The sequence below is a fragment of the Mustela nigripes genome, chromosome 16 (genome assembly GCF_022355385.1).
Source record: "Mustela nigripes isolate SB6536 chromosome 16, MUSNIG.SB6536, whole genome shotgun sequence".
NCBI classification, from domain to species: domain Eukaryota; kingdom Metazoa; phylum Chordata; class Mammalia; order Carnivora; family Mustelidae; genus Mustela; species Mustela nigripes.
This window is the reverse complement of record NC_081572.1, coordinates 784,795-807,499: the sequence shown is the minus strand read 5'-3', so window position 1 is coordinate 807,499 and position 22,705 is coordinate 784,795. Positions and strand designations below refer to the sequence as shown.

General features: G+C 59.9%; 1 protein-coding gene across 19 annotated transcripts in view; it reads right to left on the bottom strand.

Moving 5' to 3' along the window:
• Positions 1–22,705, bottom strand: part of CCDC57 (coiled-coil domain containing 57) — an 89,216-nt gene that overhangs the window by 44,160 nt on the left and 22,351 nt on the right. For 16 of the 19 annotated variants that reach the window (XR_009400421.1, XM_059380196.1, XM_059380195.1 and 13 more), the window contains 10 exons: positions 20,759–20,959; positions 16,889–17,047; positions 13,862–14,024; positions 13,360–13,494; positions 9,545–9,682; positions 8,712–8,934; positions 7,945–8,097; positions 5,401–5,640; positions 3,716–3,819; positions 868–1,038 (listed from right to left, as the gene is read on the bottom strand). Coding sequence is in view for 18 of the 19 variants with exons in the window: in XM_059380196.1 (XP_059236179.1) it covers positions 868–1,038; positions 3,716–3,819; positions 5,401–5,640; positions 7,945–8,097; positions 8,712–8,934; positions 9,545–9,682; positions 13,360–13,494; positions 13,862–14,024; positions 16,889–17,047; positions 20,759–20,959 (1,687 nt within the window). In the remaining variant the exon portion in view is untranslated. The remainder of the gene's footprint in view (positions 1–867; positions 1,039–3,715; positions 3,820–5,400; positions 5,641–7,944; positions 8,098–8,711; positions 8,935–9,544; positions 9,683–13,359; positions 13,495–13,861; positions 14,025–16,888; positions 17,048–20,758; positions 20,960–22,705) is intronic. The other 3 variants (XM_059380208.1, XM_059380205.1, XM_059380207.1) reach the window with 3 other exon arrangements.

Here is a 22,705-nt window from a genome sequence, read left to right as displayed (position 1 = left end):
CGCAGGTCGCTGCAGGTCGCCACAGGTAACGCAGGTCACTGTAAGTCACCATGAGTAACGCAGGTCGCTGCAGGTCGCCACAGGTAACGCAGGTCACTGTAGGTGCCACAGGTCACCAAAGATAACCACAGGTGGCCCAGGTCAGCACAGGTCACCGACAGAGTCCGAAGTGTGCCCTGACAGCATATCCATCCCGGGCGTTGGTAAGAAGAGAAGCGGCCCGTGGGTCAGATCCATGGGGACGGCGGCTGTGGACTCTCTGCACAGCTCAGAACCATGGCTTGGACCAGCCGCGGAGCCTGCCGGACACCAGGTGCGGAGGGCCAGGGCCCGGACAGGAGCCCCGCTCTCACGAGCGCAGAGCGGCCTCAAACCCTCTGAAAACCCGCTCAAGGGTCCTCTCGAAGGAGAAGCCCAATTCCGCAGCAGTTTCAGGGCCCTCCTAGCCAGGGGCAGGGACTCCCTTTTAGAAGAAACAGAACAGCCCCTTCATGCGTGTGGTTTTCCCATGCTGGACTTATTTTTTTTTTTTTAACATTTGTTTCTTTACTTTGCGGGGAGGGGCAGAGAGAGACTCTCAAGCAGATGCCCGCTGAGCGCAGAGCCTGACGCGGGGCTCCATGTCACCACCGTGAAACTGTGACCCGAGCTGACACGGAGAGTCAGCCGCTTCACCGACTGGGCCGCACAGCGACGTGGACTTCAAGGGGCGGGGTCCTAGGGCCTGGAGGCCACGGACCAGGCCTGACCAGGAAAGCCAGCCACGGGGGGAGCCCGGGATGGCTCCACCGACGGCCACTCGGGGACTTCTGCAGCAGGCCCCGGACAGGACAGCAGTGGCGGGAGTGATCAGCACAGCGCACCTACCTCCCTCCCGAGGGCCACCTTGTCCAAGGCGGGCAACAGCGGCCTGTTCCCGAGGTGCTCCTCAAGCTCAAACACCTGCTTCCGCAGCTCCGAGACCTGCTGGCGCACCTGGTCCACCTCACGGGGAAGCGCGTGCTGGACGGTGTCCACGTCCAGGGGTCGCTGCAGCACCTGGGAGACCATTTCAGGGGCAGTGTTAGGCCGGAGGGCGGGGGGCAGGAGGGCAGGCACACTCGCCTAGTGCACAGGAAGGTGACAAGGGACGCGTCTGTCAGTCTCCCACCTCTGGCCGAATGCAGCCGTTCCGCCCGCCAGCACCCAGCCCGCCCCCTGCAGCGCGCCCTGCGGGGCCTGTGGCAGGGCCTGCGCGGGACCCAAGGCTGGCCAGGGAGAATCCAGGCCTGAAACCGGCTCTTCCAGAGCCCAGTTCAGGCGGAAACCAGCAAGTGTAGAAAATGCTGGTGACCAGGAGGGGGCAATCCAGGGCTTGAGATGGGAGCTGGGGCCGTGGGAGGGGCTAATGGACAAGCCAGAGAGAGCAGAGGGCCAGGAGGGCAAGTCCCCGGGACAGGGTGGCCTTGGTCGTGCTGGGTCGGCCCAGAGACCCCCAGAGCAGGTCCCAGGCCGGAGCCCCAGGGCCAGCCCCTCACTCTGGACATCTGTCCTCCTGCCGAAGGAAGGAAGGAAAGAGGAGGCGCCCCTGTAGACTCGCTTCCGGTTTATTCCCAGGAGGAGGAAATCTGTTCCTTTCCCAGGAAGCCCTACAATGACTCGCTGGTGAATATTTTATTCTTTGAATTTGTCACATTCACACCAAAAAGGTGACCACGTGCTCAAGAGATCCTGTTAAATAACAAACCAACAAAAACACATCTTGAGGCAAACATCTCTCCCCGTGATAGTCTCATCAGCTATGGTCATCAAGCGCGTGCGTGATGTCCCCGCGGCCGGCAGACCGGGAAGCAGCGAGGCTGAGCGCCCTGAGCTGTCCCCACGCCGCCAGCACACAGCAGCCAACGAGCCCCCTCCGTCCTGACCGGCAGCACAAGGCAGCAGCCCCCGCCCAGCGGCCAGTTCTGTTTCACGGAAGACGCAGGGCACACAGGGCACTGGGATTTGTGTTAATTATGGACTTAAAAGGACAAGTGAGAACTTCTCGTTTCCTCGTGAAAAACATTTCTGTGCAAAAGGCAACGGCACGATGACACCAAAATTACAAGCAGTTAAAAAAAAATAGGCAAAACAGGATGCCTGGGCAGCTCAGTCATTGAGCGTCTGCCTTCAGCTCAGCCATGGTCCCAGGGCCCTGGGATCGAGCCCCGTGTCGGGGTCCCTGCTCCGCCTCCCTTTCCCGCAGCTGCTCCCCCGGCTTGTGCTCTCTCTCTGTCTCTCTCTCTCAAAAAAGGAATAAAATCTTTTAAAAAATAAAAAAAAAATTAAAAATATAAATAAACTGGAAATCATAAAAATTAAAAACATTTGTGCTTTGAAGCACATTATCAAGAAAGTGAAAAGAGGAGCCTTAGCATGGAAATTCTGCAAACTGTGCATCTGATAACGGACTAGTATCCAGAATACGTAAACAACAGTCAGAGCCCAACGACAGAGAGACGGACAGTGCAGCTACGAACGGCAGAGGATCGGAATCGACATTTTCTCAAAGACACGGGAACGGCCAGTGAGCGCACGAGAGAACGCTCCACACTGTTCGCCGTCGGGGCAGACGCAAGCCACAGCCACGGCAGCGGTCGCAGTTGAAAAGAAACGAGGTCACGGGGGTCAGGACATGGGCCGTGGGGGTCCTCACGCACGGCCGGAGGGACAGAAAACGGGGCCGTCGCATGGGGAAGCGGCTGGGCGGCTCCTCGGAGAGCGAACCGCGGACTCACCCCACGACCCAGCGCGCCCGCCCCCGCACGTGTGCCCAGAGCAGCGGCCAGCAGGGACGGCCCCGAGGTCGGAGCCCACGGTCGCAGCAGCATTATTCATAGTTGCCAAGAGGAGGGGACACCCGAGTGTCCTTCGGAACCCACACATGTGGGGAACACAACGGGCCATTCCTCAGGTCTCAGAAGGTGCCAAGGATGACGGACGGACCTTGAGGACATGGCGCCGAGGGAAACGAGCGGGTCGGCAAACGGCAGCTGCCGCAGGACCCCGGTCCCGGGAGAGGCACCCAGCCCGTCGGCAGGACGCAGGTCCCCAGTGCAGCCTTGCCATCTTGTGCCCGGTGGAGGGGTGCCAGGGGAGGCTTGGGGGGCTGGTGCCAAAGGGGATGGTTTCTGTTCAGATGATGGAAAAGTTCTGGGACTAACAGACCGTGGGGACACTAACACAGTGTTGCCAACGGAGTTAATGTCACTGAACGTACGCTTGAAAATTATAAGCTTCATGTTTGCATATTTTACCACAATGAAAAAACACTAAAAAAGAGAAATGGTGAATTTGCAGCAATAAAGCGTGGGTTATGACCCAGGCCGCACGTGTAACGGGTCAGCGCGCGCATCAGCCCAGGGCATGACTGTGGCCTGACCCCACACAGGCTGCGGAGGCGTCTGGACACACTCCCACCACACCCCTGCGCCCAGACCGGCCCCAGAGTGCCAGGAGCACATAGCTGGCATCGTGCTCTGGGCCGCAGCCACCCGGGGCAGCGGAGACAGCAGGCCCTGTGCTCCACCACGGCGGCCCCTTGCTCCAGACTCATTTCCCAGGCCTTCCCGGGTGCCGTCACATGGCCACACATGACCTCACAATAAACCCTTCTTGGAGGGAAACTGAGGCACGAAGAGGTCGAGGGCTCCAGCCAGGAGAGCTGCCCAGCCCACGTGTCAAGGGGAAGCTGTACCTTCTGCCTGAGCCGGGCCACCAGGAGGTTCACGACGTGTGCCCTGTTTCGGAGCCTCCTGAGCGCTAGCCCAACGGGGGCACCTTCGGCCGGCACAGCTCCTCCTGCAGGAAGAGTGAGTCTGTCAGGCTCAGGTCTCTGAAGCCCTGGAGAAGGTTCCAGTCAGCTGCCCTGTCTGAGGAGTCGAGCCTGTGCTGTCCAGGGCAGAGGGCCCTGCTTCCCTGCCCTCCCCGAGGCATGTCCACCGGGAGGTCAGCTCTGGAGCTGAGTGGAAGGGCCAGTCCCCGCCAGCACCGAGGGCCATGGGGGATGAAATCTCGTCCTTGTGCCAAGAAAGCAGCGTCTCTGCAGGAAGACAGTGCAGCCTTGCCGTCGTGTGCCCGGGGGAGGCCGGTCAGTACCAGCCGCCCCTCACTTGGGCATTAGGGAAATGTTCCTAAACCATAGGTTAAGGAAGGAATCAGTGCAGGTTAGAAGTTATCTTGACCTGAATTATCATTAATAAACCGCTCATGCAAACTTCCAGAAAGCAGGGCAGCCTGCTGGCTCAGGCGGTGCAGCGAGCGGCTCCTGGTCCTGGGCTCAGGAGTCTGAGCCCCACGTTGGGGGCAGAGATTACTTAAAAATAAATACTTTTTAAAAAAAATTAAGGGGCGCTTGGGTAGCTCAGTCACTTGAGCGTCCAACAACTCCTGATCTAGGCTCAGGTCATGATCTCAGGGTCGTGAGATCGAGTCCTGCTTTGAGCTCTGAGCTGAGCACGGAGCCGGCTTCTCTCCCTCTGCCCCTCCCCATGCTTGTGTGCATGTGTGCGCTTGCTCCCAAATGGCTCAACAAATCTTATAAGAAATTAAGTAAACGTGGGGGCCTGGGTGGCTCAGTGGGTTGGGGCCTCTGCCTTCGGCTCAGGTCATGATCTCAGGGTCCTGGGATCGAGCCCCATGTCAGGCTCTCTGCTTGGCGGGAGGCCTGCTTCTCTCCCCGCCCCCCCGCTTGCTTGTGATCTCTCTCTCTGTCAAATAAATAAATTAAAAAAAAAAAAAAAAAGAAAGAAAGAAATTTAGTAAACAGGGCGCCTGGGGGGCTCAGTCATTAAGCCTCTGCCTTCAGCTCAGTCATGATCCCAGGGTCCTGGGGGTGAGGGGCTCCCTGCTCAGCGGGGAGCCTGCTTCTCCTCCTGCCTCTCGCCCTGCTCTCGTGCTCTCTCCCTCACTCTCTCAAATAAGTAAGTTAAAAATAAAATAAAACTCATAGGACGATACTAAGTAATTTTTGAAAATTTAGATGAAATGGACAATTTTCTAGTAAAATAGAATATCAAAAAGTGACACAAAAAAGAAAACATGGATCATCCTTGACTGTAAGAAAGAGTGAAATAATACTTTAAAGCCTTCTCATGAGGAAAATCCTAAACCCAAAAGGGCTCAGAATTGAATTCTATTAACTGGTTCACGAAAAATTAACATAAATCTAACAAAGTTTTTCAGAAAACAGAGAAATAGGGAACATCTCCCAACACATCTGAGGCCAGACTCGTGGTCCTAAAACCTGACAGTGGGCGTCATGAGAAAGAAAGCCCAAAGTCCCTCACAAACATAGACGTACTAATTCTCAGTAAAATGTCAGTAAAAGAATAAATCACATGTGGAGATTATTCCAACATTCAGAAGCCAAGCCGCGCTCACCGCTCCGAACAAGATGGCGCGTGTGGGCCCCGTCCCTCTCCTTCGGTGCAGCGAAAGCCTCGAGCGACCGTGAGGGGAGGCCCAGCAGGCAGGGCCAGGGGCTCTGGGGACACTCCGCGCTGGGCTCCATGTCTTTGTTCTTCCTGTATTTCCTGGCTCTGATCCTGAAGCAGCCACAGCCCAGAAAGACCAGGGAGCTTAGACCAAGTAAGGCCAGGCCTGCTCCCGCGGCGGAAGCGCCTGGAAAGAAAGGCAGAGGCTCCCGTGCACCAGCCGTGTGGACCCTCCGGGAAGAGCAGGTGGGGAGGGTTCAGGGGGTGAGGCGGAGAAAGGAATTCCTTCACTCTGCGCACTAAGTCTCTGGGGGGGCCTGTGGAAACCAGGCAGTGTGGACGCAGCCCATGTGTTGCGAGCTGAGCTCTGCGAGGACCAGTGGCCTCGGGCAGAGGGGGACAGCATCATCGCAAAGGCTCTGGTGACCAAGTGACCTTTCAGATGCAGCCCGAGAGACGGGCCAGGACATGGATGTGCGTCGTGCCCCAGCAAGAGCAGAAGAGCGGTCAGGCTTTCAGAGTACCTGCTTGGTACACGCCTGTCACAGTCCAGGGTCACTCATCGCACGGACAACCAGGACAAGCCCAGCTGACAGGACAGATGGCAGAGCCACGTGGACCAGGAAATCCGTGCACAGAGTTAAGGAATTCGACCACGAGGAATAGGGAACAAGGGATCTAAAACAAGCTGATACATCCTTAAAACAATGGGAAAAAAGAAGTTTCAGCAGAGGAATAAAAGAGAAAGAAAAACCAAATGCAATAAAAGTGCCCCCAAAGGACTCCAGAGCAGCTCGGAGGGGACCCCGGGCCTGCGAGCTGGAAGACAGACAGAGAAATCACCCGTCTGAGACACAGAGGAAACAGATGGACAAAAGTCCCAGAGCCACAGGGACGACAAGCTGGTGCTTCTGTCGTCAGATCCCAGAGGGAAAAAGAGCAGAGAGTAGAGCAAACATGTGCCCAAGTCACGGTTGAAAACTCCCCAAACCTGGCAAAGACAAGAACCTTCAGACTCAACGCCAAACGGGTAAGCCCAGACACACCACCATCAGGAATCCCCCCGGAGCGACAGACGCGGCATGGGGCTTCGGGGACGGGGCTCGGATGGCCGGGCCCTCTCGGAGACACGCGGCACCCCGGCTGGAGGGCTGGGAGCTCCTCTCCTCATGCCAGCAAGAAACTCCCTTCTCAGACGACGGGAAGCCGGAAGACTCAGCAGCAGCAGACCTGGATCACATGGAGCCTGGAACATGGGCCTCAGGAGGGACACGCGCCAAGGGCAGGCGTCCGGTGAACCTCCCAGCCTCTGGCTTTCCTCCTGAGTGTTTCAGGTCCCACGGGGCAGCTCCAAGCGGAGCCGAGAACACTGCCTGCCGCGGTTCCCCACGTGGGAGAGGTGGGTTTTGCGCTGCGGGGCCTGACCTCCGCCTTCCGCCGGAGGCTGCGCCGCAGGGACAGGAGCTGGCCGTGGTCCTGCAGCCATGGCCTGCGCGGGCGACCCATGAACAGAAGTCGCCGAGGGACAGAGAGCAGGAAGGAAGCCGTTGCTCACACCCCACACGAGGGCCAGGGTGGCCGGTGGACACGGGTCGGTCAGAGACGTCGGCAGTGTAGGCGTCAGAAACTGACCGAGCTGTGCGCTGCCTGCGAGAGTCGCCTCAAGTGGGGGAGAGGCAGGGCACCAGGGAAAGGGTCCTGAAGATATGCCCAGCAGACGCCCACCCGGGGGAGGCCGGGCTAGTGACTGACAGCACACGCGCGGACCCCGGGGCAGGGAGAAAGGAACATTCCAGGACCACCGAAGGATCTGATCCCGTCACGACCACGGCAATCCTACACGTCCAATGAAAGGCTTCAAAACACACTAAGGAAAATTGACAGAATCACGATAAAAAACAAAGATCCGCCTTACAACAGGAAGAGAAAGGAGCTTCCTTGCTCTGGCCCTGCTCCCCCCAAATCCTTACAAAATATTTAGGAGAAATGCTGAAAATTTTTCTTGCGGCTCAGGAAGACAGCCAGCTGCCATCAACATCATCCGGGGGATGCCAGCCAGGGAAAGGAGTATAAGAAAAAGAAACAAAAGAGACCAGCTCTGGGGAGCCAGTTCCCGAGCGGAGACCGGACGACCTGGAGGAAGAGCCCGGCCCCCTCCCTTCTCCTCGTGTAAACCCTCCAGCCGCCTGGCCTGCGTCCAGCCCCCTAGTCCCCCCAGGCGGGCCCTGCGCCAGGCCAGCGCCCCAGCCCAGCTGGTGTCAGAGCGGGGGGGGCAGGGAAGCGCCCACACAGAGTGGTGAATGGGAGCAAACACCTCGAGAATGGCCTGACCCGGGGACTCCTGGGGGTCAGGACAGGGACCTGCAGTCTGTGGTCACTCCTGACCTGTGCGTTTGCATTTTGTGACTTTCTGTAGGGTTTGTATTTCAATTAAAGCAAAGGCAGCGCTACTGGGGCAGAGCACGCGACAGGACAGGACAAGGACTCTTACCGGGGACGCGGGCCGAGGCGTGGACGCTGGGTTGAAAGTCAGCGTAAGAGGAGGAGGTCTTTGAAGGATCAAACACGTCTTCTAGTTGCTCTTCCAAGGCTTTGAATTTATGCTTTAGATTCCGTATTTCTGTTTCAAGGACCGTGATGTGATCTGCCCCCAAAGACCCAGGAAACACACAGACACGCACGTGTGCACATCCCTCCACCATCGCCACGGCCGAGGCCCACTCAGGCGGGTGCTGCTGTCTCCCAGCCTGTCCCCCACCACGGCCCCGGCCTGGGTGCTCACTGAGGAGGGCCCCACCGCCCAGCAGACCCTCAGCGTCCCTGCCATGAGCCTTCATGCGCAGGAGCACAGCGTGTCCCCCGCTGGTGGAGCTGTGCCCTCTGCTCACAGCCGCTCCTGGGCTTCCTGACGCGCATGGGGCACAGCCCAGCTTGGGTACGGCACAGGACACCCTGAGGAGAGGCCTGGTGCCCCAGCCCTGATGCCCACCCCTCAAACACGGTGCCCAACCAGCCCCCGTGCCAGCGGCGTCCCGGCGATAAGTGCTGAGTACACAGCCCTCCCCTTCCCAATAAAATGTTGTCGCACAGAAGCGCCGACGGAAGATGCTCCTGTCAGGGAAACGCTGCTGCCGTTCTCGGACGTCCTGCTCTACAGCGGATGCCCGTCGGTGAGACTCCGCGGGAAGCCCATCTTGGACCCGGTGGAGACCCGTGTCCCCTCCCTCCCCTCCTCCTGCTGCCCTGGTCCCTGCTCACCAGGCGCCTCAGCTGCTGCCTCTGGGCTTGGACGGGGCTGCTCTGTGTCGGCGGCCCGAGCCCCCGATGGGGCAGGAGGAGGAACGTGGTCACTCAGAGTCTCCATTTCTTTCCGCATCTCCGCAACAGCCCTTCGTAAGCTTGCGTTCTGCTCCTGGAGCCTCTGCATCTCACCGGACGGAAAACTTGCCCTCATCTCTTCTTCCTGCTGCCCGAGGAGCACCTGTCAAGGCCGAGAATGCTTACGGCAGCCGAAGAAACCCGCGGCTCGCGGCCCGTCCGGGGCCGCTGTGCACACCCCTGCCTCCCTCCGCGCCTGCACTCCCGGCCGTGGGGACCCCCCGCCCCAGCTGACGATGCTGACCCTCCGGTCGTCGCGACAAGAGGACTGCTGTTCGCCAAAGGCAGCTTTTCCTGACAAACCTGGGGACTGTTCCTTCTCAGTCCCAAAGCTGCCCTCCACCCGCTGGGGCGGCTGGTGTGGAAAGACTGGCCAGAACGTGCCAGCGATGAGGCAGATGGCGCGGGGCCGTCGCTCGCTGCAAAGGCTGCTCGTGGGCGTGGGACGGTGCTTCGCCGGGCAAGGCAGTCTGGCGAGCACACGGCCACCCACGGCTTGCCCGGTCCTGCGGCACACGGCCGCCCGAGCGAAGGGGAGCTACTGCCAAGTGCACGGCCGGGCAGCCTTAGGACGGCAGGCGCGAGCGGTCAGCGGCCGCGGGGAAGAGAAGGGCCACAACCATTTACATCGTGAACCGAAGAATCACAGTGACGGGAGACACACAAGTCACAGAAGTGGAAAAAGGACTCAAGGCTATGTGGCACAACCTGACCTCTGTGAAAGTGATACGCGCACGGCGACACGTCCAAGACCCGCAGGAGAGGCAACGGAGCACCGCAGCGCAGTGCCCGGAAGGTCCCACCAGGGGGACTCTGTGTCCTCGGCCACCATGCCGGCCCCAGCCGATGCCCTGTGAAGGGGACGCATCGCACAGACGAAGGAACAGACGCTCGAGTTAGTGGGGTCCGACCCAGCCACCGCGCTGTCTCCACACGGCCCCCACATGCTCAACCTGCCCCCGCGCCAGGCTCTGGCCACTCGTTCATTCCCACAAAAGCGCCACGGAAGCTGCAAGAGCCAGTCTGCTCCGGGCCAAACGGGAGCCGTGCGAGGTTAGAGCTGGGCCTGCCTGCTTCCAGAGGCCACGCCGGCAAACCGACATCGCTGCATCCTCGCCATGGCCGCACATCACTGCTTCCAGAAGGAAGCTCTTTTCCTACTGAACACAGACCCCAGTTTCCCCTCCTGGTCACAGCCCCACCGGCTCCACTGCACCGGCTCCCTTACCCACTCCTCGCCGTGGACCCAGCAGACTGGAAGGGTGGCTTGTTTCCCTGCAAACCCCCAACCTGTCCTGTGCCCGTCGGAACATCTCCCACAAAATCTCACAGCTGCTCCTGCAGACCCCACAGGAGAATGGGGGACCTGCTGCCGGCCTGGCCCTGCCCAGAGGCTCTATCTGCCGCCTGCAGGGCCGGCACCACCCTCGCAGGGTCTTGGCTTCCTCGTCCGTAGGACGGAATGGCGGCGCAGGCTGCTCCGGGAGCCCCGGTCTCGTCTGTGACTTGGCGTGGCGACCAAGCCTCCATGGCACAGGCTGTGTGTTCCCCTGCACCCTGTACTGTGACGGCCCGCACTGTGGAGCCCAGGATCGTCCCCGCTGGGGGACTGGTGTGGTTCCCGCTCAGGCTCCGTGCATGTTAACTTGGTACCGGTGGAAGGAAGACGCCGCTGCACCCCAGGATGCAGCCCTCGGCACGGCAGGGATGACACCGGCTCGCCTCCCTCCGCACCGCCTGCTGACCCGCCCGCTGCTCCCCGCCGTTTGCCGCGGGCCCTGCTGCGCCAGTCGGGCAGCCACACTGTGAACCTGCTAACAGTTACGACACCCCGGAGCAGGCCGGCCCGCAGCAGACCGGCTGCGTCTGCCACACACGCGCACGGCATCCCCCAGCCCCAGGCCTGACTCTAAGCACACGCCTCGGGCCACGGGGCACGCCAGCTTGTGCCTGCGGCTGGCCTTGCGGTGTGGCCCGCTATGCCTTGGCTCCGGGCCCCATGGCCAGGCCCCCCGCACGGACTCAGAGACATGCGCGTTTGGGGACCGGAGTGGAGTGTTTTCTCAGCATGGCCGGAGGGACACAAGCAGCTTCGTGACTTTCAGGTCAGCTCGCGGACGCTCCGCTTCCCGCCTGCTTCAGTCACCAACCACAGGGTGAGCGCCGGCCCCGGAGGGCACAGCCAGAGGCTGCGGGGGCCGCCTTCCCCTCTGCAACAAGCCTGAACCGCTGCCAGCGAGGACGGACCGACAGCCTGGCTGACGGGGACGCCGGGGCGAGCCAGCTCGCAGCCGTGGCGCTCGTGCCTGTGCGCAGCCCCCACCAGGCTGATGTCAGACGGTAGGGAAGAGGCTGCGCTTCTGGAAAGACCCGCCACCTGAACAGCTGGGTGAGTGACTTTTCCTAGAGGGACAGAGGTCCGAGTCCTGGACACGTGGGCCCTGGAAGCAGGAGGTCAGTGTCTGACAGACCCCCTGGCTCTGCCCTGGAAGCCGCTTCCCCTGCTGGCTTCCCGCGGGGGCCTTGTGGGGAGACACGCGGTGGGCTGGGGCTTCCCGTGTGGCTGGCTGTGGGGGACGTGCCTCAGGTTGGAAGCAGACGCTCCCTCGGGGACTCTGGCTGGAACCCTGCCCGCCTCCTCCAGCCTCGCTTAGCGAGGACCCACCCTCCTCGGCGTCCCTCGGTCTGGGGCCACGTCACTCCCGTGTCTGCCTCTGTCCGCACCTGGCCTTCTCCCTGAGTCCCTGCCTTGCACATGCTGTGCTTTTCATAAAGACGCCGGTCACACCGGACCAGGACCCATCCTGCTCCGACTGACCTCCTCTGAGCTGGTCACATCCACCAAGACCCTATTTCTAAGTAAGGTCGCACCCTGAAGAGCTGGCCGTTTGGACCGGAACCTGTTCCTTTGGGGCCATCATTCAGCCCGCGGGCCTCTCCCTGTCGCGGCCTGGCTCTGACCCCGATGGGGTCAGCGAGGACCTCTTTGTGCAGAGAACACGGCCACGGCTCTGTGTCGGTGGCTCAGACACCACGTGTGGAGACACGTGTCTCTGGGATAAAGTCTAGGCCCTTAGTTCAGTGCTTCCTGAGAGCCACAGGCTTCAGTTCCAAGAGGGCCGCAGGCTGCACCCGGGGCCCTCCCTCCGGACGGGTGACGGCACAGCATGTCCTCCACGCCAGCCCCGACGCTGACACCACCACCGGGACAGGAAGCTCTCCTCACGGCTTTCCAAGCGAGGAAGCGACCTGGCTCTGCGGCCAGTAATGTGGCCGTATCACAGAGGGACACTCCGGTGTGTGTCCCTGCCACCCGCCGGTCCCTCCCTGTGAGCCTTCCTGCTGCCTTGCACAGCCGAGGTCGAAGGAGCCCCTGCGCTCGTGGACCATGTCCTCCTTGAGGCTGTGGCTCCCGCCTGGCTGTCCAAGAGAGGGTCATCAAATGACAGCTCTGGGTCAGCTCTGGGTCTGAGCTGGGACGTAAAACTCCTGACGGAAGCAGCCGAGGTCCTGGGGTGCACACACAGGCTGGGACAAGTTAGGAACGTGTATGTGTGTTTTAGTGAGCTCTACACCCAACGTGGGGCTCAAACTCACGACCCCAGATCAAAAAAGAGTCACATGCTCTACAGACTGAGCGTGCTGGGCGCCCCAAATTACAAATTTCTTGACACTGCTTAGGAGTTGACCTATGGACACGTGGCCACGGCATCATCTCGGAGGAAACCTTGCCCACCTGGGTCCCTATGACGAGCCAGAAGTCTGAGCAGCTGCTGCCTTTGGGGTGGGGATAGGGACCAATGGGAAGGGGCGTGGGGACCTTTCCGGCACGATGGAAATGCTCTGTTTCTTGTTGGAGGGCTGGGTCCCATGGGCACATTCACGGCAAACACACTGAGCTGTGTGCACTGAAGATCTGTGCTTCACCATGTGTCACACAGGAGCCATTCACAGCCCGGGGAGTCTTCTGCCTGCCCCTCCTGCTCTCGCTCCCCCGGCCTCACGCTGCCCCTGGCCCTCTGGCCACGGACCTCAGAACCCAGCCTGCTCCTTCCAAACTGTTCCAAAGGGTCCCTGTGTCTTGGGCCACGGCACTGGCCTCAGCATCGGAGGACCCAAGGGCCAGGACACCAAGTCCTCGGGCAGACCTGGTGCAGGCGGGTACCCAGGCTGTCCCCACAGACGGGATCACGGCACACAGCGACCCCCCACAACAGCTCCGCAGAGAAGGCCACAGCAGCAATGTTACACTACCCGTCTGTATGGCAGGATGTTCGAATGTGGGGCTTTTTGAGATTTCAAGAACTAAAGATACACAACAGTGTCTGAGCACAGGGTCACCTCAGCTCTTTCAGGTGCTAGATTGGCCTCGTGGTGGCGACAGACACAGAAAAGGAATAGGGCTGAGAAGACCGACCTCCCGTTGGGGTCTGTGTGGCCCTGTTCTCCCACGGCCACCACTGAGGGAAGGCTCAAGCAGGCTGCTGTGTTCCTGGGGGGGCTCTGGGAGGACGGCGCTGGCACTGACCTGCACCTCCTTCTCGGGAAGGAGGCCGCGTGTCCTCAATACCTGCACGGCCTGGTCTCTCTCCAGCGTCAAGGCCTTGAGCACCCCCTCCTGGTCACGCAGTGTCCGCTCCGTCTCCTGGAGCTTCGCAGAGGCCTGGGGAGAGACGTGGGACTCAGTGCCCGCTGGGAGGGTTACAAAGCAGTCAGGTCCTTCCCAGGGAGCAGAGAGCAGGCGCCCGAGTGAGCAGCCCCCGGGCCCACGGGCGCACGGGCCTCAAGTGTGGCCTTCCCAGCACCAGTTAGGGGAACAGCTCGTGCAGTAAGAACCAAAGGCTGTGGCAGGACAGGGACACCTTCGGCTACTCTAATCATCGTTACATGGCACGCTGCTCGGTGAGGCTCGGCATCTCCCAATCCCAACAACAATGCGGTGACAGCCCAGAGCCCTCGTCCAGGAGCCACCGGGTGCTCCCAGGCCCTCCCAGCGCACGACGACACCCGACGAGCCTGGGGACGCAGACCTGATCCCGCGCCTCGCTCAAGGCCCGAATTAGGTCCTCGGCCTTGCGGTAGTGGTCCCTCTCCACGACGTCACAGCGCTGCCGCCAGTCCAGCTCTAGCTGCGCCTTCTCGCGCTCCAGGCCCCGCTGCCTCTCCTCGGCGGCGGACAGCTGCTGCTTGTACCTCGGGGACAGGACAAGCACGGAGGTTAGTGTCTTGCACGTGAAGCAAAGGTGGCGGGCGTGGGGAAGGCGCCACACACTGTGGTCGGGACCCCCAGGCTGGCCCATTCCCAGGCACATGCGGACACTCAGCATGCCGGGGGGGGTGGGGGACGCGCAGCCGGGAGGGGTCCCTGCAGCGTGGACACGGAGGGCAGGCTTGGGTTCAGACAGGAGCAGCCAGCAAGGACCCGAGCTCCAAGGAAGCCAGCACCGTGGAAGACCAAACTCAAGAAACACAAGAACCTGTCTGGAAGAAGAGAAGGAAGAAAGCCAACAAACTTGGGGGAAACAGAGAAGTGGTTCAAGCAGAGACATGTGAGAAGGTTTCGGAGTGACCGCCGGAGAGCTTGGAGCCGCCGGAACAGAGAGATGGACCGATGCCCATCTCAGAGCAGGTCCAGGGAGATCAGAACCGAGCAAGCAAAGGAGAAAACCCAGCACAACCCGGGGAGACACGTGTCCTCGGACCAGACGGGCTCGCCAAGCGCTCATCCGGGGCCTACGGAGGCGCACGCATAGACGCCGCGCACAGCGCTGGCCCGGGATGAGAAGCCTCGGGGAGACAGAGTGCGGGCCACACGAGTCCCAGGCCTCTCGTCGGCCGCGTGGGGGCAACGCGTGGTGGTGGCTCTGGAAGGCCTCCCCCCAAGGGTGGCCGGGGTGTGCACAGGTGGGATGGGTGTGCCCCTGACCAGATAAGGCCATGCAAGGCCCCGCCTTGCCCACGGGAGGGAGTTTTGCACCACCCCGAGAAGCCACAGTGTCTGGCCCTGCAGACACCTCTGGGACTCAGGGGCACTGGGAAGGACCCCCCGCCAGCCTGAAGAGCCTAGAAGGAAGGGGCGGCCTGGCTGATGTCGTGGCCCCAGCCTAACGAGACCCTGTGCCGGGGACACAGCTGAACCGAGCCAGACTCCTGACCACAGACATGGAGACAGTAAGTGGGTGTTGTTCAAGCCACTAATTAGCAGTGATTTGTTCCAGAGCAACAACAAAGTAACACACAACGGGTTCCAGATCCGGCGGAAGGGGCGCCTGGGTCACTCAGTCAGGCGTCTGCCCTTGGCTCAGGTCATGATCCCGGGGTCCTGGGATCGAGCCCCAAGTCAGGCTCCCTGGTCAGCGGGGACCCTGCTCTTCCCTCTGCCGCGGCTCCCCCTGCTGTGCCCTTGCTGTCTCTCTCTGTCAAACACATGAATAAAATATTTTTAAAAACCCAGGGGAAAGCGATTTGGAATGTGGCATTCTAACCCAGGAAATCAGCACCTACACAGGAAGGCAGAGATGGGCATCCTCAGACACAAAAGCTCAGAGCAGCGGGACAGGGTTTCACAAATGTGGTAAAAGCCCACTTGTTTATTTCTTTAGGAGATTTATTTATTTTTGAGAGAGAGAGAAACACAAGTCGGTGACGGGGCTGAGGGAGAGAGAGAATCTCGAGCAGACTCCCCGCTGAGCACAGGGCCTGACGTGGGGCTCGATCCCATGACCCTGAGATCACCACCTGAGCGGAAACCAAGAGTCGGACGCTCCACCGGCTGAGCCCCAGGTGCCACCGGGTTGTTGATTTTTAAATGTGCACTGAAGCCCGTAGCTCTGTAGAATGTCAGGAAACGCCACAGCGCCGTCCCGTCACCACGACGTCCCGGGATGCCTGTGCTCCCTGCACGTGGGTCCCGTGGGGCAGGAGCAGACACAGAACGTGTTCTCTGTCCACAGCAGAAGTGAAATGAACTCAGTAACAGAAAGATATCTGGAAATCTCAAAATGACGGGAAACCTAGCAACACGTTTCTCAACAGCCGCCGACCAGGGAAGAAATCACAAGGAAGATTACGAAGTATTTTTAACCAAATCGTATCAAAATTGGTGGACGGCAGCGAAGCAGTGTTCAGAAGGACACACCCAGCACAAAATGCTTACGTGTCTCAGACAAGCAGAGCCAAGGCCCCGCCGTCATCAGCTGTGAAGAGAACATCCGGCGGAAGCCAGGCGAACCAGAAGGGGTAAGGGTGAGAGAGTGAGAGCCCAGAGAACGCCGGGAAGCCCTCTGAAAAGATCTGTAGAGCCGACCGACCTCCAGCGAGACTGACCCAGGACAGCAGAGGCGGCAGCGACAGGCCGCGCCCCAGGAGACGGACCCCAGGAGCCGCCCCGGGCCCGTGAGGTCAGCAGCGACGCGGAATGGGCAAACCCCCGGAAAGACTCGAAGTCGCAGACTGACACAGAAACACAGAAAACCTGCAGCAAGCCCGCGGCGAAGCCGGAGGCAAGGGGCCCCCACATGGCACGTGGGAGGGGCAGGCTGTGGGGCTGGGGCGTGAGGAGGGGGTGCCAGCCGGCCGGGGCCAGGTCTCAGTCTCGGCTGCGGGGGCAGCAGAACAGGCACAGGCCGGTCAAGACTCGCCGACCGCACGGCAGAAACTAGTGCATCTCATGACATTTCAGTGGCCCGAGAAGGCAAGTGTGTTCTTGACTCAAGTATTCCCTCTGCCTGGTGACAGCAGCAGCCGCCCGCCCCGGAGACCGGAAGCAGCGACTGTCCCCACAGGCCCGAGCAGCAGGAACGCTGCCGTGTGCCTGCGACAGAGCCGAGCCCACTCCCATGGCCTTCTCTGGCCGCACTCCGTCACCCCGTCCCCTCGCGTCCCCTCTCCCGACCCAACGGTCCTCTTCTTCCGGGTTTTCCTGTCTTTCTCCCCCAATGGGCTATGAGGCCAGGGCTGGCTTCGGTTCCCTTTTGTTCCCCTAGTGCCAGAACGGCACCGGGCCCAAAGGAGGCACACAGTGGAAAGACCCCTTGGGGAAGCTGTGGGACAGTCACCTTCCAATGTCTTGCTGACATCTGGCCAGATGTGCCTTGAGTTCCACTGCCTCTGCCTGCAGCGACTGAATCTGGAGGTCCTTGGAGATCATCTCCTTGGACAGCTCAGCGATCTGGGCATCCCAGCCGGATCTTAGAGCCAACGCGTCTTCCCGAAGTCTGCACAAAGAAGGGAGGCCGCAGGAATGCGGTGTGGCGCTCGCTCGAGCTTTCTTTTCCCCGGTGCCCCCAACGCGCACACCCCCGCACGCGCACGCCGCCCTCGGAGGAAGTCTGCACGCCAGCATCTCCCCGTCAGGGTGGGGCCTTCCTCACCCAGACGAGGAAAGGTCCTACCCGAGCAGAAGCACTTGCCCAACCATCCCGCCAACCCAGCTGCCCACTGAACTCCTACGACACGCTAAGTCCATGCCAGCCGTGCAGGGCAGACGTGAGCCACGGGGTGGTGCCGCTGGGCTCACCGGTGCCACGCCTCGCGCAGCCCTCTATGTCGGGACACATGTTTGCAAATTGCACAGGGACATGAGCTTGTACAGAAACCCCTCCTCCACCTGGCAGAATTCCCAAAACTTGGATAATGTCCCCAGAATAAAACCCGTAGAGTAGACACCTGGAGCTGCTGCCCAGGGAAGGCGTAGTGCTGACGGTACCGGAGGCCCCTGGGTTCACTCCGTCCGCGGCCCAGTTATCAGGGAAGAGGCACTGGGCTGCCCCCTCCGGAGGGAAACCAGCCCGGGGGCAAGAGTCTAGTCTCCGAGCCCCGCTGCCTGAGGCGCCACAGGTGTCTCAGAGGACGAGGAAGGTCCGTCAACACAGAGTTCTAGCTTGACTCTTAGCCACCGGAAAAAGACCATTTTTCTTCATATGCTTTCAACGAATTATTTCTGGAACGAAGCATACGAACTCACCCTGACCTCTACCTGCTCTAACGTCAGGAAGGGCCACACAAGTGGGGCGCCTGGGTGGCTCCGTGGGCTGAGACTCTGCCTTCGGCGCAGGTCATGATCTCAGGGTCCTGGGATCGAGTCCCGCATCAGGCTCTCTGCTCAGCGGGGAGCCTGCTTCCCCCTCTCTCTCTGCCTGCCTCTCTGCCTGCTTGTGATCTCTCTGTCAAATAAATAAATAAAACCTTAAAAACAATAAAGTAAAATAAAAGAAGGGCTGCACGAAGTTGGAAGCTTCAGTACACACCCAGGTAAGACGGCACGCAGGCACCAGGAGCTGGTCTGAAGTGAGATGTAGCTTCAAAATTTAGCACCCAAAAATGCAAAATATCTCCATATTCATTTTTTCCAGGCAAAAATTACTAGTTCTTATTCCGCTTACTTGTTATTGATGCAACACGTGATTGGCTTAAACAGTCTCCCCTCTCTTGTTGGGCCTTCACTGTGGCCCCACGGGTGGGTCAGTCATGACTAGGTTGCAGGTGACCCGGCGACAGAGAACACAGACGGGCTCTCACAAAGCCTCTCGGGGCCACAGCCGCTCTCCTGTGGCCTTCATGACCCACTGGCCTCAGGAAGATTATCACAAATACGCCCAAAGAAATAGATTAAAATATGGGGTGTTTCTGTCACTGGTTTTCAAACAGCACCTGTCTTAGTAGGAGAAGACATAGACTGTCCTGGGCATGGTGGCCCCAGCAGCACCCGTGTCCCAGGCCACGCGGAGCACCAGTGAGGAGCACAAGGACAGACGCGTCGGAAGGAAAGAGCAGGTAGGAGGAGGCCGGCCCAGGGCCTCGGATGAGGGGGTCCTGCGGATGCGGCCGGCACCGCGAGAAGGGCCCGCGCAGAGCCTCGCAGCCCGTGTGCCCATCAGACTGTGTCACTTCTGCGTCTCCAACTGCTGCTGCTCGTGTTGAACAGATCGAACACGACCGAGCGTCCAATCTAAGGAAAGCTTCCCGAAGGAGCGCTAGCTTCCCGGTGCTGCACAGCTGTAAGAACCATCTTCCCCGACGGAGACGTAACTGGGCAGAGCACCCTCCCTAGAACGCAGCCCAGCTCATTCCCCAGACAGACAGGAAAAGCCAGTTGCTAGGCACGGTGAACACTGGCCAATGGCTGATTTAGCTGGCTTGATCAGACAGTGTCAGTAAACACGGCTTCTCCAAGTACCAGAGACGAGTCCAATCCCCAGTTCTGTCCCCAGAGGTTCTACACGCCAGCTCGCCTGCCCAGACACTGCCCATGGAGCCCGCCGGCCTGCATGTACACCGTGTGCAGTGCAGTTAGCACAACTGCTCACAGTCATGCCTGGCTGAGACGCTGGGAAGAAAATTCCTGTTAAGAAGAAACCAGTGGAGGCGCCTGGGTGGCTCAGTGGGTTAAAGCCTCTGCCTTTGGCTCAGGTCACGATCCCAGGGTCCTGGGATCGAGCCCCGCATCGGGCTCTCTGCTCGGCGGAGAGCCTGCTTCTCCCTCTCTCTGCCTGCCTTTGCCTGCTTGTGACCTCTGTCTGTCAAATAAATAAATAAAATCTTTAAAAAGAAGAAGGAAGAGGAGGAGGGGAGAAAAAAAAAACAGTGGACTACTACGCAGCCATCAACCCCCTGAAATCCTGCTTTTTGCAAAGACGCAGGTGGAACTAGAGGCTGTTAGGCTGAGCGAAGTCAGTCAGAGAAAGACCGTCATCACGTGATCTTACTGACAGCGAAGTCAGTCAGAGAAAGACCATCATCACGTGATCTAACTGACAACGAGGAGTCTGAGAAACGAGACAGAGCAGCCAAGGGGAAGGGAAGGAAAAACAAAACAAGACGAAATCAGGGGGAGACAAACCGTAAGAGACCCTCAGCCACGGGAAACAGACCGAGGGTGCCTGGAGGGCCGGGGCTGGGGGCCGGGGGCACTGGGTGACGGGCGCTGAGCGGGACACGGGATGCGACGAGCGCCGGGTGTTGTGAGCAGCCGATGCGTCACTGACCTCTGTCCCTGCAACTGACAGTTCACTCCGTGTAAATTAATTGAATTTAAATAGAAAAATAAAGTTAAAAAAAAGAAACTGGTTGTGGAGAAATCGGAATCCTTGTGCAGACAGGGCACCCGCTGTGAAAACAAGTCTGGCAAGTCAACCTCAGAAGGTTAAACATAGGGGTACCCGGGGGCTCTGTCAGTCGATCCTCTGCCTTCAGCTCAGATCCTGGACTCAGGGTGCTGGAATCGAGCCCCACGTCAGGGTCCCTGCTCAGCGTGGAGCCTGCTTCTCCCTCTCCCTCTGCTCCTCCCGCTTTACTCTCATGGTTTCGGACAAATAAATAAATAAAATCTTTAAAAAAAGTCAAACACAGATTTACCATACGATCCAACAAACCACCTTCCGGGTGTCCCCCGCACCCCAGTGAACGGGCACCCGCACACCCACGCTCGCGGCAACACTGTTTACGACAGCCACAAGGTGGAAACAACCCAAGTGTCCACTGACAGACGAATGGGTACAGACAGTGCGGTCCAGCCAGGCAGCCAGGAAAGGAAGGACACCCTGTCCCCTGCCCCAGCACCGGTGGACCCAGGAGGCGCGACGGCCAGTGGAATACACCAGTCGCCGAAGGACAGACACTGCAGGATCCCACCCAGACGAGGGACCGAGAGTCATCAACGTCCTGGAGACAGTGTGGACGGTGGGTCCCAGGAGGTGGGGGAGGGGAACGGGAGGGGACATTTGATGGCCGTACGATGCAGCCAACTGTGCACTTTAAACGGCCGAGATGGTGAATGTCACACGCTGCACACTACCACAACCGCATACGTCCACACACACGCACACACGGCGCGGTCTGAAGACACGACGCGGAGAAGGACCAGAGACCAAACCCTCCCGGGCCGCGGCGGGCGCCACCAGCCGCCGGGCCCTCCCGCACGCGCTCACCTGTCCAGGGCGGCGTCCTTCTCCCTCAGCGTGTCCCCCTGCCTCCACTCGGCCCGGCGCAGCTGCAGCTCGAGGGCCTCACAGCGGGCCTGCAGCTCCCGGGCCCGGGCCTCCAGCGCCTGCAGCTGCTCCGCGTGCGCGCCCTTCACGGCCGCCAGCGCCGCGTCCCTCTCCCTGGCCAGACGGTCCAGCTCCTCGTGCCTGGAACACAGGCAGGTGTCACAGCGGCGCAGGACCCCGCTCGGTCCCCAGACCACACATGCCTCTCCCGCGCTCAGGGGCTGCAATCCCGGGACCTGAGCCGTGGCGCATCCTGCCCGGCCACTGCTCAGGCAAACGCTGGCTCAAGGGCTCTTAGAGGCCGGGTCCCTGGGCGACTCTGGAGCTGACGCCCCCAGAAGACAGACGGCAGCGACAGGGGCTCTGGTCAAGCAGTGCTACTGATGCCCCCACCAGCTTTCCTACTGGCCCCTGAAAGCAGGGCACAGCTCAGCAGCCATCTGTCACCCAGAACCCTAAGGCTGTCCCTGTGACTGAGGACCGCAGGACGCTGGCTGCTTTTCTTTTTTTTTCAAGATTTTATTCATTTATTACAGACAGAGATAATGCAGGCACAGGGGAGCTGGAGAGGGAGAAGCAGGTTCTCCACTGAGCAGGGAGCCTGGTGTGAGGCTCGATCCCAGGACCCCGGGATCATGACTTGAGCCGAAGGCAGACGCTTAACGACGGAGCCCCCAGGTGCCCCTTCCATTAGCATTCTTCAGTGAGATGGTGCAGCCTTCTTCAACGAGGTCACATTAGCATACTTTTCACTCTAATTACAATCGAGCTTCACCTCACCCACGCTGCGAACTGCTCCGTGTTCTCTACCCTCCGCCAGCAAACACACGAACGCGTGCTGGCGTCCGGCAGCACAGGCCTTTCCCTCGTGGGACCGCGAGGAGTCCAATCGCGACGGCTGGGGAAGGAGAAGACTCACTTCCGAGCCGCACCGCGTGGCGGCTGTCCAGTGGCTCTCAAAAGGCCGACTCTGACGCCGGGCTGGGAGGCTTGCCCTCCGTCACCACTGGTGCCACTGGCGCCACCGCACTTTTGCACAAGCCGTCCGACGTGAAGCATCGGGAAGCGCTCTAGCGTGTCACGTATATTAGCACCAAATGGTCCTAACCTCGAGCACGTGGGTGCGCTTTTCAAGGTGTGCTCTGGGATTCCCAGTGTTTTGACAATTCTTCTCCAAACACGCGCAGACCCGCTGGGCCCGAGACGGAGTGAGAGGCTCTCGCAGAGCGCCCTGACCGGCTAACAGTCTCCCAGCGAGGCAGGGAGGCAACACTGTCCCTAAACGGAAACTGAAGCCGCGAGCCCGAGGTTTTAGGGAGAAATGGTTAAGCTTGCGACAAAATTAAAAGCATCTTACTGTATACACATCACGCTGGCGAATGTGTTCTCTGAGTCACAACCTTCCAGTTTCCCAGCTTCTCAGGACGAGGGGTTCCCACACTGTCGCTAAGTAGAAGGGCACCAGGTGTACGTAGTTACAGAGTAAGCCTCAGAAAAGCCAAAGTTCGGGAACATGAGTGATCTGCCCACGGAGCCGGGCACCACCTGCTCTCTGCTCCCAGGGCGGCCGGCAGACATGTGACCTAGTCACGTTGGGGAGCAAGGCCAGCAGGCGGCTCCTGGCACAGAACTGGAAGGTGTTCAAAGCCCAGGGGATGCTGCCAGAGAGTCCCCCAGCTGTCCTCTGGCCGTGCGTGGGACGAGGTGAGCAGCCCCACTCGGGGGCTTGCAAACTGATGTGGGGACCCTCTCCTCTCCGTCAGGGGAGCATTCCTAAGGAGACTTACACTTAATCACTGAATGTTATAGTGTGGTAGACTGTTTTGTAAAGTATGTGCAAATAATCGTCAGAATACCTTCACTTAGAAACCTTTTAGAAGGGGCACC